Source organism: Boleophthalmus pectinirostris, unplaced genomic scaffold (genome assembly GCF_026225935.1).
Source record: "Boleophthalmus pectinirostris isolate CB_2022bp ecotype Guang Dong unplaced genomic scaffold, ASM2622593v1 HiC_scaffold_23, whole genome shotgun sequence".
In the NCBI taxonomy this organism is placed as follows: Eukaryota; Metazoa; Chordata; class Actinopteri; order Gobiiformes; family Gobiidae; genus Boleophthalmus; species Boleophthalmus pectinirostris.
Window position 1 is genome coordinate 421,038 of NW_026571207.1, and position 12,183 is coordinate 433,220.

The window sequence follows — 12,183 nt, forward strand, 5'->3', positions numbered from 1 at the left end:
GTAGTATTTGTAGTACTCGCAGTACTCTGACCGTGTACTCTCTCGCAGAGGTTCGGGCCCCGGATGTTGGACCACGAGGGTCGAGAGGTTCCAGGAAACAGAGGATACAAATACTTTGGAGCCGCACGAGACCTGCCCGGAGTCCGAGAACTGTTCGAGAAAGAACGTAAGAACTGAACCAGGACTAGACCAGGACTGAACCAGGACTGAACCAGGACTAAACCTGGACTGAACCAGGACTAAACCGGGTCTAAACCGGGACTAAACCGGGACTGAACCAGGACTGAACCAGGACTGAACCAGGACTAAACCAGGACTGAACATCCTGCTCTGTGATTGGCAGCGGCGCCGGAGGTGAGGAAGACGAGGGCGGAGCTGATGAAGGACGTGGACGCTGAGTATTACGGATACAGAGACGAAGACGACGGCGTTCTGCTGCCGCTGGAGGCGCAGCACGAGAAGCAAGGTACAACCCTAAACCCTCACCTTATCCCCTAAACCCTCACCTTATACCCTAAACCCTCACCNTACTACTACTGCTACTAGTACTAGTACTACTACTGCTACTATTACTACTACTGCTACCGCTGCTGCTACTCGCAGTACTCTGACCGTGTACTCTCTCTCAGAGGTTCTGACAGTAGTATTTGCAGTAGTATTTGTAGTACTCGCAGTACTCTGACCGTGTACTCTCTCGCAGAGGTTCTGACAGTAGTATTTGCAGTAGTATTTGTAGTACTCGCAGTACTCTGACCGTGTACTCTCTCTCAGAGGTTCGGGCCCCGGATGTTGGACCACGAGGGTCGAGAGGTTCCAGGAAACAGAGGATACAAATACTTTGGAGCCGCACGAGACCTGCCCGGAGTCCGAGAACTGTTCGAGAAAGAACGTAAGAACTGAACCAGGACTAGACCAGGACTGAACCAGGACTGAACCAGGACTAAACCTGGACTGAACCAGGACTAAACCGGGTCTAAACCGGGACTAAACCGGGACTAAACCGGGACTGAACCAGGACTGAACCAGGACTAAACCGGGTCTAAACCGGGACTAAACCGGGACTGAACCAGGACTAAACCAGGACTGAACATCCTGCTCTGTGATTGGCAGCGGCGCCGGAGGTGAGGAAGACGAGGGCGGAGCTGATGAAGGACGTGGACGCTGAGTATTATGGATACAGAGACGAAGACGACGGCGTTCTGCTGCCGCTGGAGGCGCAGCACGAGAAGCAAGGTACAACCCTAAACCCTCACCTTATACCCTAAACCCTCACCTTACACCCTAAACCCTAAACTCTCACCTTATACCCTTAACCCTCACCTTATACCCTTACCCTTTATACCCTAAACCCTAAACTCTCACCTTATACCCTAACCCTCACCTTATACCCTAAACCCTAAACTCTCACCTTATACCCTAAACCCTCACCTTATACCCTTAACCCTAAACCCTCACCTTATACCCTAAACCCTAAACCCTCACCTTATCCCCTTAACCCTCACCTTATATCCTATAACCACTGACTGTAGTATTTGTAGTAACTAACTGTAGTACTCTTGCAGCAGTAGTAGTAGTAGTATTTGTTGTAGTAACTGTAATACTCTTGCAGTAGTAGTAGTATTTGTTGTAGTAACTGTAGTACTCTTGCAGTTTTGCAGAGTAGAGTAGTATTTGTGTAGTAACTAGTTAATACTCTTGTAGTAGTGTAATAGTAGTTGTAGTAGTTGTAGTAGTAGTAGTAGTAAAGTGTAGTAGTGTTAGTAGTAGTTAGTAGTAGTAGTAGTAGTACTGTATACTCTTGTAGTAGTAGTATTTGTTGTAGATAACTGTAGTACTCTTGTAGTAGTAGTCTTGTTGTAGTAACTGTAGTACTGTACTTGATAGTAGTAGTAGTAGTATAGTAGTAGTAAGTATGTAGTAGTCAGTATATTGTAGTAACTGTAGTACCTGTAGTAGTAACTGTAGTAGTAGTAGTAGTAGTATTTGTTGTAGTAACTGTAGTAGTAGTAGTAGTATTTGTTGTAGTGAGTAGTAGTAGTAGTAGTAGTATTGTAGTAACTGTAGTACTCTTGCAGTAGTAGTAGTAGTAGTAGTATTTGTTGTAGTAACTGTAGTACTCTTGTAGTAGTAGTAGTAGTAGTAGTAGTAGTAGTAACAGTAGTAAGTAGTAGTTGTATTACTAGTAGTAGCTAGTAACTTGTAGTAGTAGTAGTAGTATATTTGGTAGTAGTTACTTTTGTAGTAGTAGTAGTAGTAGTAGTATTTGTTGTAGTAACTGTAGTACTCTTGTAGTAGTAGTAGTTTGTTGTAGTAACTGTAGTACTCTTGTAGTAGTAGTAGTAGTATTTGTTGTAGTAGTAGTAGTAGTAGTATTTTTGTAGTAACTGTAGTACTCTTGTAGTAGTAGTAGTAGTAGTATTTGTTGTAGTAACTGTAGTAGTAGTAGTAGTATTGTAGTAACTGTAGTACTCTTGTAGTAGTAGTAGTAGTAGTAGTAACTGTGTAGTAGTAGTAGTAGTAGTAGTACCTCTTAGTAGTAGTAGTAGTAGTAGTAGTAGTATGTAGTAGTGTAGTAGTCTTGTAGTAGTAGTTGTACTGTAGTACTCTTGTAGTAGTAGTAGTTGTATGTGTATGTACTTTGTAGTAGTAGTAGTAGTATTGTAGTAACTGTAGTACTCTTGCAGTACTAGTAGTAGTAGTAGTAGTATTTGTTGTAGTAACTGTAGTACTCTTGTAGTAGTAGTAGTAGTAGTAGAGTAGTATTGTAGTAACTGTAGTACTCTTGTAGTAGTAGTAGTAGTAGTATTTGTTGTAGTAACTGTAGTACTCTTGTAGTAGTAGTAGTAGTATTTGTTGTAGTAACTGTAGTACTCTTGTAGTAGTAGTAGTAGTATTTGTTGTAGTAACTGTAGTACTCTGTAGTAGTAGTATAGTATTTGTTGTAGTAACTGTAGTACTCTTGTAGTAGTAGTAGTAGTATTTGTTGTAGTAACTGTAGTACTCTTGTAGTAGTAGTAGTATAGTATTGTAGTAACTGTAGTACTCTTGTAGTAGTAGTAGTAGTAGTTGTTGTAGTAACTGTAGTACTCTTGTAGTCCTCCAGAGGCGGTGGAGAAGTGGAGGTCTGAGAAAGATCAAAACAGAACTGAAGAAGAAGAAGACATTTACAAAGTCACAGACCATCAGGTAAAAGTACTACTATAAATACTAGAGCCCGACTGATATATCGGTTGGCCGATATTATCGGCTGATATGGGCAACTTTAGGCATATCGGCTATTGGCCGATATGCTTGCTGATAGGGGCAGATATTTCCCGTGGGCATGTTACACCTCGTTATAAAGCTTAGACTCTCTAATTCTGTTCATTTAATCCAATTTACAGACAGATAAATGTCCTAATATGTGGCTCCACATCAGTATTTATCTACGGAGTCATTTGTGTGTGTGTGTCCGTACTGTCCCTGAACACACCACAGAGTCACGTACTGTCCCTGAACACACCACAGAGTCGCGTCCCTGAACACACCACAGAGTCACGATCACTCAACGTGTGTTGTTTACACCTGCAGACACGATCCAAACACTGAGATTATATTCTTTTTACGGACAATCGGTTTGAGTCTGGATTAAAGGTTGTATAGAGGATTTTCCAAGGAACGAGAAATCCAGCGACTGTTTGTCCTTTTTCAAATGTTGCGCATGCGTGAACACCCCCCCTCCCTACAGCTCCTACGTAGAAACGCCTCCTCCCGCCTCCTCCTTACGCCACAAACAGGTTTGTTTACAGCCGGTGCTGCACATGACTTGTAAACAACTAACTACAGTGTTGGTTAGCAAGACTGAGAAGTGAGGAGCGAGGGGAGAGGGGGCGTGGACATTTTGTGCGCGGACGAGAAGTGAGGAGCAGGGAGAAGAGTGGAGAGGAGAGGAGAGGGGAGAGGAGAGGGGAGCGGTGCGCGGAGATTCCGTGCCCGGAGAAGTGAGGAGTGGGGGGAGGAGCAGGAAAGGGGTGCAGAGAAGGGTGCACGGAGATTCAGTGCGAATGAACTAACTACAACACGCAGCAGCAAGTGACTCTTTCTTTGCCTTGAAAATCACGTTTTCAGACACAGGATATCGCTTTCGTGTCCTGAAAAAGGTTTGACTAGCTCTTGGAAATAAAGTATCTTTTCATAATAAGCAGAAGTTTCCTGTCCAGGAGTAATTTGTGGACCAGTGGTTCAGTCTTTAGACCCTTCGTCTGCTTCAGTTGCGCCATCGCTGGAATGAATCTATAAGAATCACCTTAGTTTGGCTTCGCTGCTTTTCCCCTTGTCTTCTTCTTTCACCTCAAAAACGGACTTTCTTTTGCGGCGAACTGCTCCTGGATTCTTGTCTGTCATTGAAACAAACTTTGTGCGAACTGCGAGGAAGATATAGGTAAAAAAAGCCGCTAAGAACTGTTGCGTTGGTGGAGTAAACAGCGTCTGTGCGTCTTGCGTCTGTGGACTGCGTGACAGGCGTATGTAAACCACGTAACGGCGGCGCAGGCAAGTCAGTTACACTAGAAACGTAGGGAGTTTGATTGACAGCCTGTCAGCTCACAGATAACGAGACAGTGTCGTTATCTATTGGCAAATGTTTAGCCCCACCACGTCCAGAGTTGATGAATTTTTATTCTCTTTTTTTTGGTCATCATAATTACAAGGCTACTGCATCTATAATCTATCACTGACAATTTGAAACAAAAAAAAATCCTCCATACAACCTTTAACACGTCATGTCCTGCCTTCTGTCCGGCCCTTCAGTCTAATTTTAGGACCCTATGTGGCCCGCGAGCCAAAACGTTTGCCCACCCCTGAGCTAGAATGTGATGCAAAAATGCCATTAGGCCAATCTACTGTCTGTAAATATGATGTAAAGAGGCAGAATAACAATAAATGTTGCCTAAATAAACCCAATTTAAAATCCACCAGAGCCAAACCTAAGTTTTTTAAACAATTCAACATTTACAGTGAATTTTTACATCACTAAATATATCTGTGATTATATCGGATATCGGCAGCTCCAACTCCCATTATATCAGTTTCATATCGGCCACAACAAAATCCATATCGGTCGGGCTCTAATATAGAGTATATATAGTAGTATATATAGAGTATATATAGTAGTATATATACAGTATATAAAGAGTATATATAGTAGTATTTATTAGAGCCTGACCGATATGGATTTTGCTGTGGCCGATATGAAACTGATATAATGGGAGTTGGAGCTGCCGATATCCGATATAATCACAGATATATTTAGTGATGTAAAAATTCACTGTAAATGTTGAATTGTTTAAAAAACTTAGGTTTGGCTCTGGTGGATTTTAAATTGGGTTTATTTAGGCAACATTTATTGTTATTCTGCCTCTTTACATCATATTTACAGACAGTAGGTTGACTTAATAGCATTTTTGCATCACATTCTAGCTCAGGGGTGGGCAAACTTTTTGGCTCGCGGGCCACATAGGGTCCTAAAATTAGACTGAAGGGCCGGACAGAAGGCAGGACATGACGTGTTAAAGGTTGCACTAGCTACTAGTGATGGGGATTCCAGTTTCTTTTTTTTGGAGAACCAGCTTTTGGCTCGGCTCACTAAAGCAGCTGGCTCTTTCGGCTCCCAAGCGACTCTTGAGATTGTTTTGTTGCAAGCAGGACTCAACCAAAACTGAACCAGGACTGAAAAAGGACTAAACCAGGACTAAAACAGATTTAAACCACGTGTAAAACAGGACTAAACCAGAACTGAACCAGGACTGAGTGTCGGGACTCGGTTTCTCCTTCACTCCAGCCCAAGTTTAGTCCTGGTTTATTCATTTTATGCTGAACTGCAGCCAAATATGCACTTTTTTTTTTTTATCCTATGCACTCGCAGATTTCTGAAAGTTTCGTTTTCAGCCGCTGCTGCTGTCAAACTACAGGTCTACAAGTGGCTTGAAGAGAAAAAGAGAAAACACGGCTCCCAATAAGAAACATGCTCCTGTTGTTCACTTCAAAGAGCCGGATCTAAGAGCCGCTTCGATTGCGACCGACCCATAACTCCTAGAGAGTAAAGAAACTAGCGCTATTAGCCTTTAGCTGTAAAAACGTGCGCACTGCGGTAATTAATTATATGTGTAAATGTGGATCATTCACACGTCTATTCACAGCTCATTTACATCAATGCAGCTCCAGTAACAAATATACGAACAATATAATCACTTTACAACAGCCCAATAGAAAACAGACTGTTTATGTGCAGGAGCTACAGCAGATAATCGCTAATAACAAATAACCAAAACTAGCTTCAAAGTCGATGTATTTCAACACTCAGCCTCACACAGGCTCCTCCCACATCACAAGTCTGAACTAATAAAAGTCCTTTTAATCCAGACTCAAACCGATTGTCCGTAAAAAGAAAATAATGTCAGTGTTGCACGGCTGCAGGTGTAAACAAACACACGTGAGTGAAGTGACGTGACTCTGTGGTGTGTTCAGGGACAGTATGGACATTTATCTGTCTGTAAATTGGATTAAATGAACAGAATATAGAGAGTCTAAGCTTTATAACGACGTGTAACATGCCCACGTGAAATATCGGCCCATATCAGCAAACATATTGGCCGATAGCCGATATGTCTCCAGGTGCCCATATCAGCCAATAATATCAGCCAACCGATATATCGGTCGGGCTCTACTCTATATATACTCTGTATATACTACTATATATACTATATATATATATATATATATATATATATATATATATATATATATATATATATATATATATATATATATATATATATATATATATATATATATATATATATATGTGTGTGTGTTGTGTGTGTGTTTGTGTGTTTATTATGTGTTGTGAGTTTATTGTGTGTTGTGTGTGTGTTGTGTGTGTTTGTGTGTTTATTGTGTGTTGTGTGTTTATTGTGTGTTGTGTGTTTATTGTGTGTTGTGTGTTTATTGTGTGTTGTGTGTTATGTGTGTTGTGTGTATATTGTGTGTTGTGTGTGTGTTGTGTGTTTATTGTGTGTTGTGTGTGTATTGTGTGTTGTGTGTGTGTTGTGTGTTTATTGTGTGTTGTATTGTGTGTTGTGTGTTGTGTGTATATTGTGTGTTGTGTGTGTGTGTGTTGTTGTGTGTATTGTGTGTTTGTGTGTGTTGTGTGTTGTGTGTTGTGTGTGTTGTGTGTGTGTTGTGTGTTTATTGTGTGTGTTGTGTGTGTGTGTGTGTGTTGTGTTGTGTGTTGTGTGTTGTGTGTTGTGTGTTGTATTTGTGTGTTTGTGTGTGTTATTGTGTGTGTTGTGTGTTTGTGTGTTATTGTGTGTTGTGTGTGTGTGTGTGTGTTGTGTTGTGTGTGTTGTGTGTGTGTATTGTGTGTTGTGTGTGTTTGTGTGTTGTGTGTTTTATTGTGTGTTGTGTGTGTGTGTGTTGTGTGTTTGTGTGTGTGTGATTGTGTGTTGTGTATTGTGTGTTGTGTGTGTATTGTGTGTTTGTGTGTGTTTGTGTGTTGTGTGTTGTGTTGTGTGTGTGTTGTTATTGTGTGTTTATTGTGTGTTGTGTGTTTATTGTGTGTGTTGTGTGTGTGTATTGTGTGTGTGTGTTTATTGTGTTTTGTGTGTGTTATTGTGTGTTGTGTGTGTGTTGTGTGTGTGTTTATTGTGTGTTGTGTGTTTATTGTGTGTTGTGTGTTTATTGTGTGTTGTGTGTGTGTGTATTGTGTGTTTTGTGTTTATTGTGTGTGTTGTTTATTGTGTGTTGTGTGTTTATTGTGTGTTGTTGTGTGTTTATTGTGTGTTGTGTGTTTTGTGTGTTGTGTGTTGTGTGTTTTTTGTGTTGTGTTGTGTTTATGTGTGTGTGTTGTGTTGTTTTATTGTGTGTGTGTGTGTTGTGTGTGTTATTGTGTGTGTTGTGTTGTTTTTATTGTGTGTGTGTGTTTTGTGTGTTTGTGTTTTAAGATGAAGCTGCTGAAGACGACGAAGGAGAAGAAGGAGCCGTGTTCACCGCCCACGTCCCAGTGCCCTCCCAGAAAGAGGTACTACAAATACTACAAATACTACAAATACTACAAACACTACAAATACTACAAATACTACTACTACAAACACTACAAATACTACAAATACTACTACTACAAACACTACAAATACTACAAATACACTACACTAACAAATACTACAATACTACTACTACTACAAAACACTACAAATACACAAACTACAACTACAAACTACTACAAACACTACTACTACAAACACTACAAATACTACTACTACAAACACTACAAACACTACAAATACTACAAATACTACTACTACAAACACTACTACTACAAACACTACAAACACTACATCTACAAACACTACAAATACTACAAATACTACTACTACAAATACTACAAATACTACTACTACAAACACTACAAACACTACTACTACAAACACTACAAATACTACAAATACTACTACTACAAATACTACAAATACTACTACTACAAATACTACAAATACTACTACTACAAACACTACAAATACTACTACTACAAACACTACAAATACTACAAACACTACTACTACAAACACTACAAATACTACTACTACAAACACTACAAACACTACAAATACTACAAATACTACTACAAACTACTACTACAAATACTTAAAACACTACAAACACTACAAACATACAAATACTAAAAATACTACTACTACAAATACTACAAATACTACTACTACAAACTACAAACACTACTACTACAAACACTACAAATACTACAAATACTACTACTACAAATACTACAAATACTACTACTACAAACTACTACAAACACTACTACTACAAACACTACAAATACTACAAATACTACTACTACAAATACTACAAATACTACTACTACTACAAACACTACTACTACAAACACTACAAATACTACTACTACAAACACTACAAATACAATACTACTACTACAAACTATAAATACTACTACTACTACTACTAAAACTACTACTAAAACTACTACAATACTACAAATACTACTACTACAAACACTACAAATACTACAAATACTACTACTACAAATACTACAAATACTACTACAAACACTACAAACACTACAAACACTACTACTACAAACACTACAAATACTACAAATACTACTACTACAAACACTACAAATACTACAAATACTCCTACTACAAATACTACTACAGATACTACAAATACTTCAGATACTACTACTACTACAAATACTACAAATACTACTACAGTACTACAAATACTACAAATACTACAGATACTACAAATACTATAGATACTACAAATACTACAGATACTACTATTACTACAAATACTACTACTACTACTACAAACACTACAAATACCACAAATACTACTACAGTACTACTACTACTACAGTACTACTACTACTACTACAGTACTACAAATACTACAAATACTACTACAAATACTACTACAGTACTACTACTACTACAGTACTACTACTACTACAGTACTACTACTACTACAGTACTACTAATACTACAAATACTACTACTACTACAGTACTGCTACTACTACAGTACTATAAATACTACAAATACTACTACAGTACTACTACTGCAGTACTAACAATACTAAAAATACTATTACAGTACTGCTACTACTACAGTACTACTACTACAGTACTACAAATACTACTATGGTACTGCTACTACTACAGTACTACTACTACTACTACTACAGTACTACTACTACTACTACTACTACTACTACTACTACTACTACTACAGTACAAATACTACAAATATTACAGTACTACAAATACTACAAATACTACTGCAGTACTACTACTACTACTACTACTACTACTACTACTACTACTATTTACTACTACAGTACTACAAATACTACAGTAATACAAATACTACAGTACTACAAATACTACTTCTACTACTACTGTACTACTACTACTACAAATACTACTACTACTACAATACTACTACTACTACAGTACTACTACACCTACTACTAAAACTACTCTTACAAATACTACTACTACTACTACTACTACTGCATCTACTACTACTAATATTTATCTGGGTGAAAACAGTTGGGTTTGGTTTCATTTGGTTCTGGTTCATTCTCAGTGTTGTGAAGAGGAGGAGGCTCTGATCTGGGTCTGGTCTGGGTCTGGTCTGGGTCTGGTCTGGTCTGGGTCTGGGTCGGGTCTGGGTCTGGGTCTGGGTCTGGGTCTGGGTCTGGTCTGGGTCTGGTCTGGGTCTGGGTCTGGGTCTGGGTCTGGGTCTGGGTCTGGGTCTGGGTCTGGGTCGGGTCTGGGTCTGGGTCTGGTCTGGTCTGGTCTGGTCTGGGTCTGGGTCTGGTCTGGGTCTGGGTCTGGGTCTGGGTCTGGGTCTGGTCTGGGTCTGGTCTGGGTCTGGTCTGGTCTGTCTGGTCTGGGTCTGGTCTGGGTCTGGTCTGGGGGTCTGGTCTGGTCTGGTCTGGGTCTGGTCTGGTCTGGGTCTGGGTCTGGGTCTGGGTCTGGTCTGGGGGTCTGGTCTCTGGGTCTGGTCTCTGGGTCTGGGTCTGGGTCTGGGTCTGGGTCTGGGTCTGGTCTGGGTCTGGTCTGGTCTGTCTGGTCTGGTCTGGTCTGGGTCTGGGGTCTGGGTCTGGGTCTGGTCTGGGTCTGGTCTGGTCTGGTCTGGGTCTGGGTCTGGGTCTGGGTCTGGTCTGGGTCTGGTCTGGGTCTGGTCTGGTCTGGTCTGGGTCTGGTCTGGGTCTGGGTCTGGGTCTGGTCTGGTCTGGGTCTGGGTCTGGTCTGGGTCTGGGGTCTGGTTCTAAACCCGGTTGTGTTTGCAGGTGGAGGAGGCTCTGATCCGGAGGAAGAAGATGGAGCTGTTACAGAGATACGCCAGTGAGACTTTACAGCACCAGAGCCAAGAGGCGCGTACTCTGCTCGGACTCTGACACACTACTGCGACTACTGCGACTACTACAAGTACTATGAGTACTACTGCGACTACTACAAGTACCACGAGTACTTTTACTGCTACCACCACAACCTGCAGACCACGACTCAAACACTTATGTAAATACTTTTTGTAACTTTTTCATTAAAAAAACTAAAACTATTTCTGTGTGAATTCATGTGTCAGGTGCCCTCCCCGTGTGTGTCAGGTGCCCTCTGTGTGTGTGTCAGGTGCTCTTTGTGTGTGTGTGTGTCTCTGTGTGTGTGTCAGGTGCCCTCTGTGTGTGTGTCAGGTGCCCTCTGTGTGTGTCAGGTGCCCTCTGTGTGTGTGTCAGGTGCCCTCTGTGTGTGTCAGGTGCCCTCTGTGTGTGTGTCAGGTGCCCTCTGTGTGTGTGTCAGGTGCCCTCTGTGTGTGTGGTGCCTCTGTGTGTCAGGTGTGTGTGTGGTGCCTTGTGTGTGTGTGTCTCTGTGTGTGTGTCAGTGTGTGTGTGTCAGGTGCCCTCTGTGTGTGTGTCAGTGCCCTCAGGTGCCCTCTGTGTGTGTCAGGTGCCCTCTGTGTGTGTGTCAGGTGCCCTCTGTGTGTGTGGTGTGTGTGATCAGGTTTTAGTTTTTATTTTTGTTTTATTCTGTTAAATAAACAAACGCTCTTATTGTGAAACCGGAAACTAGGCGCGGCACGAGCCCGTGTTGTTCCGCAGGGCCGGAAGTGGAGCTCATTTCCTGGAACCGTTCGAGCTCACACTTCAGTCCAGAACCAGACCCAGAACCCAGAACCCAGAACCAGACCCAGACCCAGAACCCAGAACCCAGAACCCAGAACGCTATTCCCGCTGTGGGTCGGAGCTCCAGCCGCTGTCCGCTGCGCCTCTCCCGGTGTAGACTCGTCTCTGTCCCCGGTGTAGACTCGTTTCTCTCCCCGGGTTTTTTCCGGTTTCTCGTCGCTGTTTCTGTCCGTTTCACGCGGAGGAAATGGGGGCACAACGCGCAGACGGAGCCCGGGACTGGAGCCAGCAGGACGGACCCGAACCGGAGCAGAACCCGGTAAAACCTGCGCTACCGGAGCGGGGCTAAAGAGGAGCTAAAGAGGAGCTAACAGGCTAAAGCTAATAACCAAAACAAAGCGCTCCAAACAGCTGAGTGCGCCCCCGTGTGGAGCCTGAGTGTAGGGTCAGGGTAAAGGGGGTTCAGTAATACCCCAG

General features: G+C 41.8%; 1 protein-coding gene across 1 annotated transcript in view; it reads left to right on the forward strand.

Moving 5' to 3' along the window:
- Nucleotides 1-11,147, forward strand: part of isy1 (ISY1 splicing factor homolog) — a 19,295-nt gene extending 8,148 nt beyond the window's left edge. Inside the window, exons 7-13 of the mRNA XM_055159641.1 lie at nucleotides 49-166; nucleotides 344-466; nucleotides 2,184-2,192; nucleotides 3,104-3,186; nucleotides 3,989-4,010; nucleotides 7,980-8,056; nucleotides 10,876-11,147. Coding sequence (XP_055015616.1) covers nucleotides 49-166; nucleotides 344-466; nucleotides 2,184-2,192; nucleotides 3,104-3,186; nucleotides 3,989-4,010; nucleotides 7,980-8,056; nucleotides 10,876-10,983 — 540 coding nt within the window. The 3' untranslated portion in view covers nucleotides 10,984-11,147. The remainder of the gene's footprint in view (nucleotides 1-48; nucleotides 167-343; nucleotides 467-2,183; nucleotides 2,193-3,103; nucleotides 3,187-3,988; nucleotides 4,011-7,979; nucleotides 8,057-10,875) is intronic.
- The last annotated feature ends 1,036 nt before the right edge of the window (nucleotides 11,148-12,183 follow it).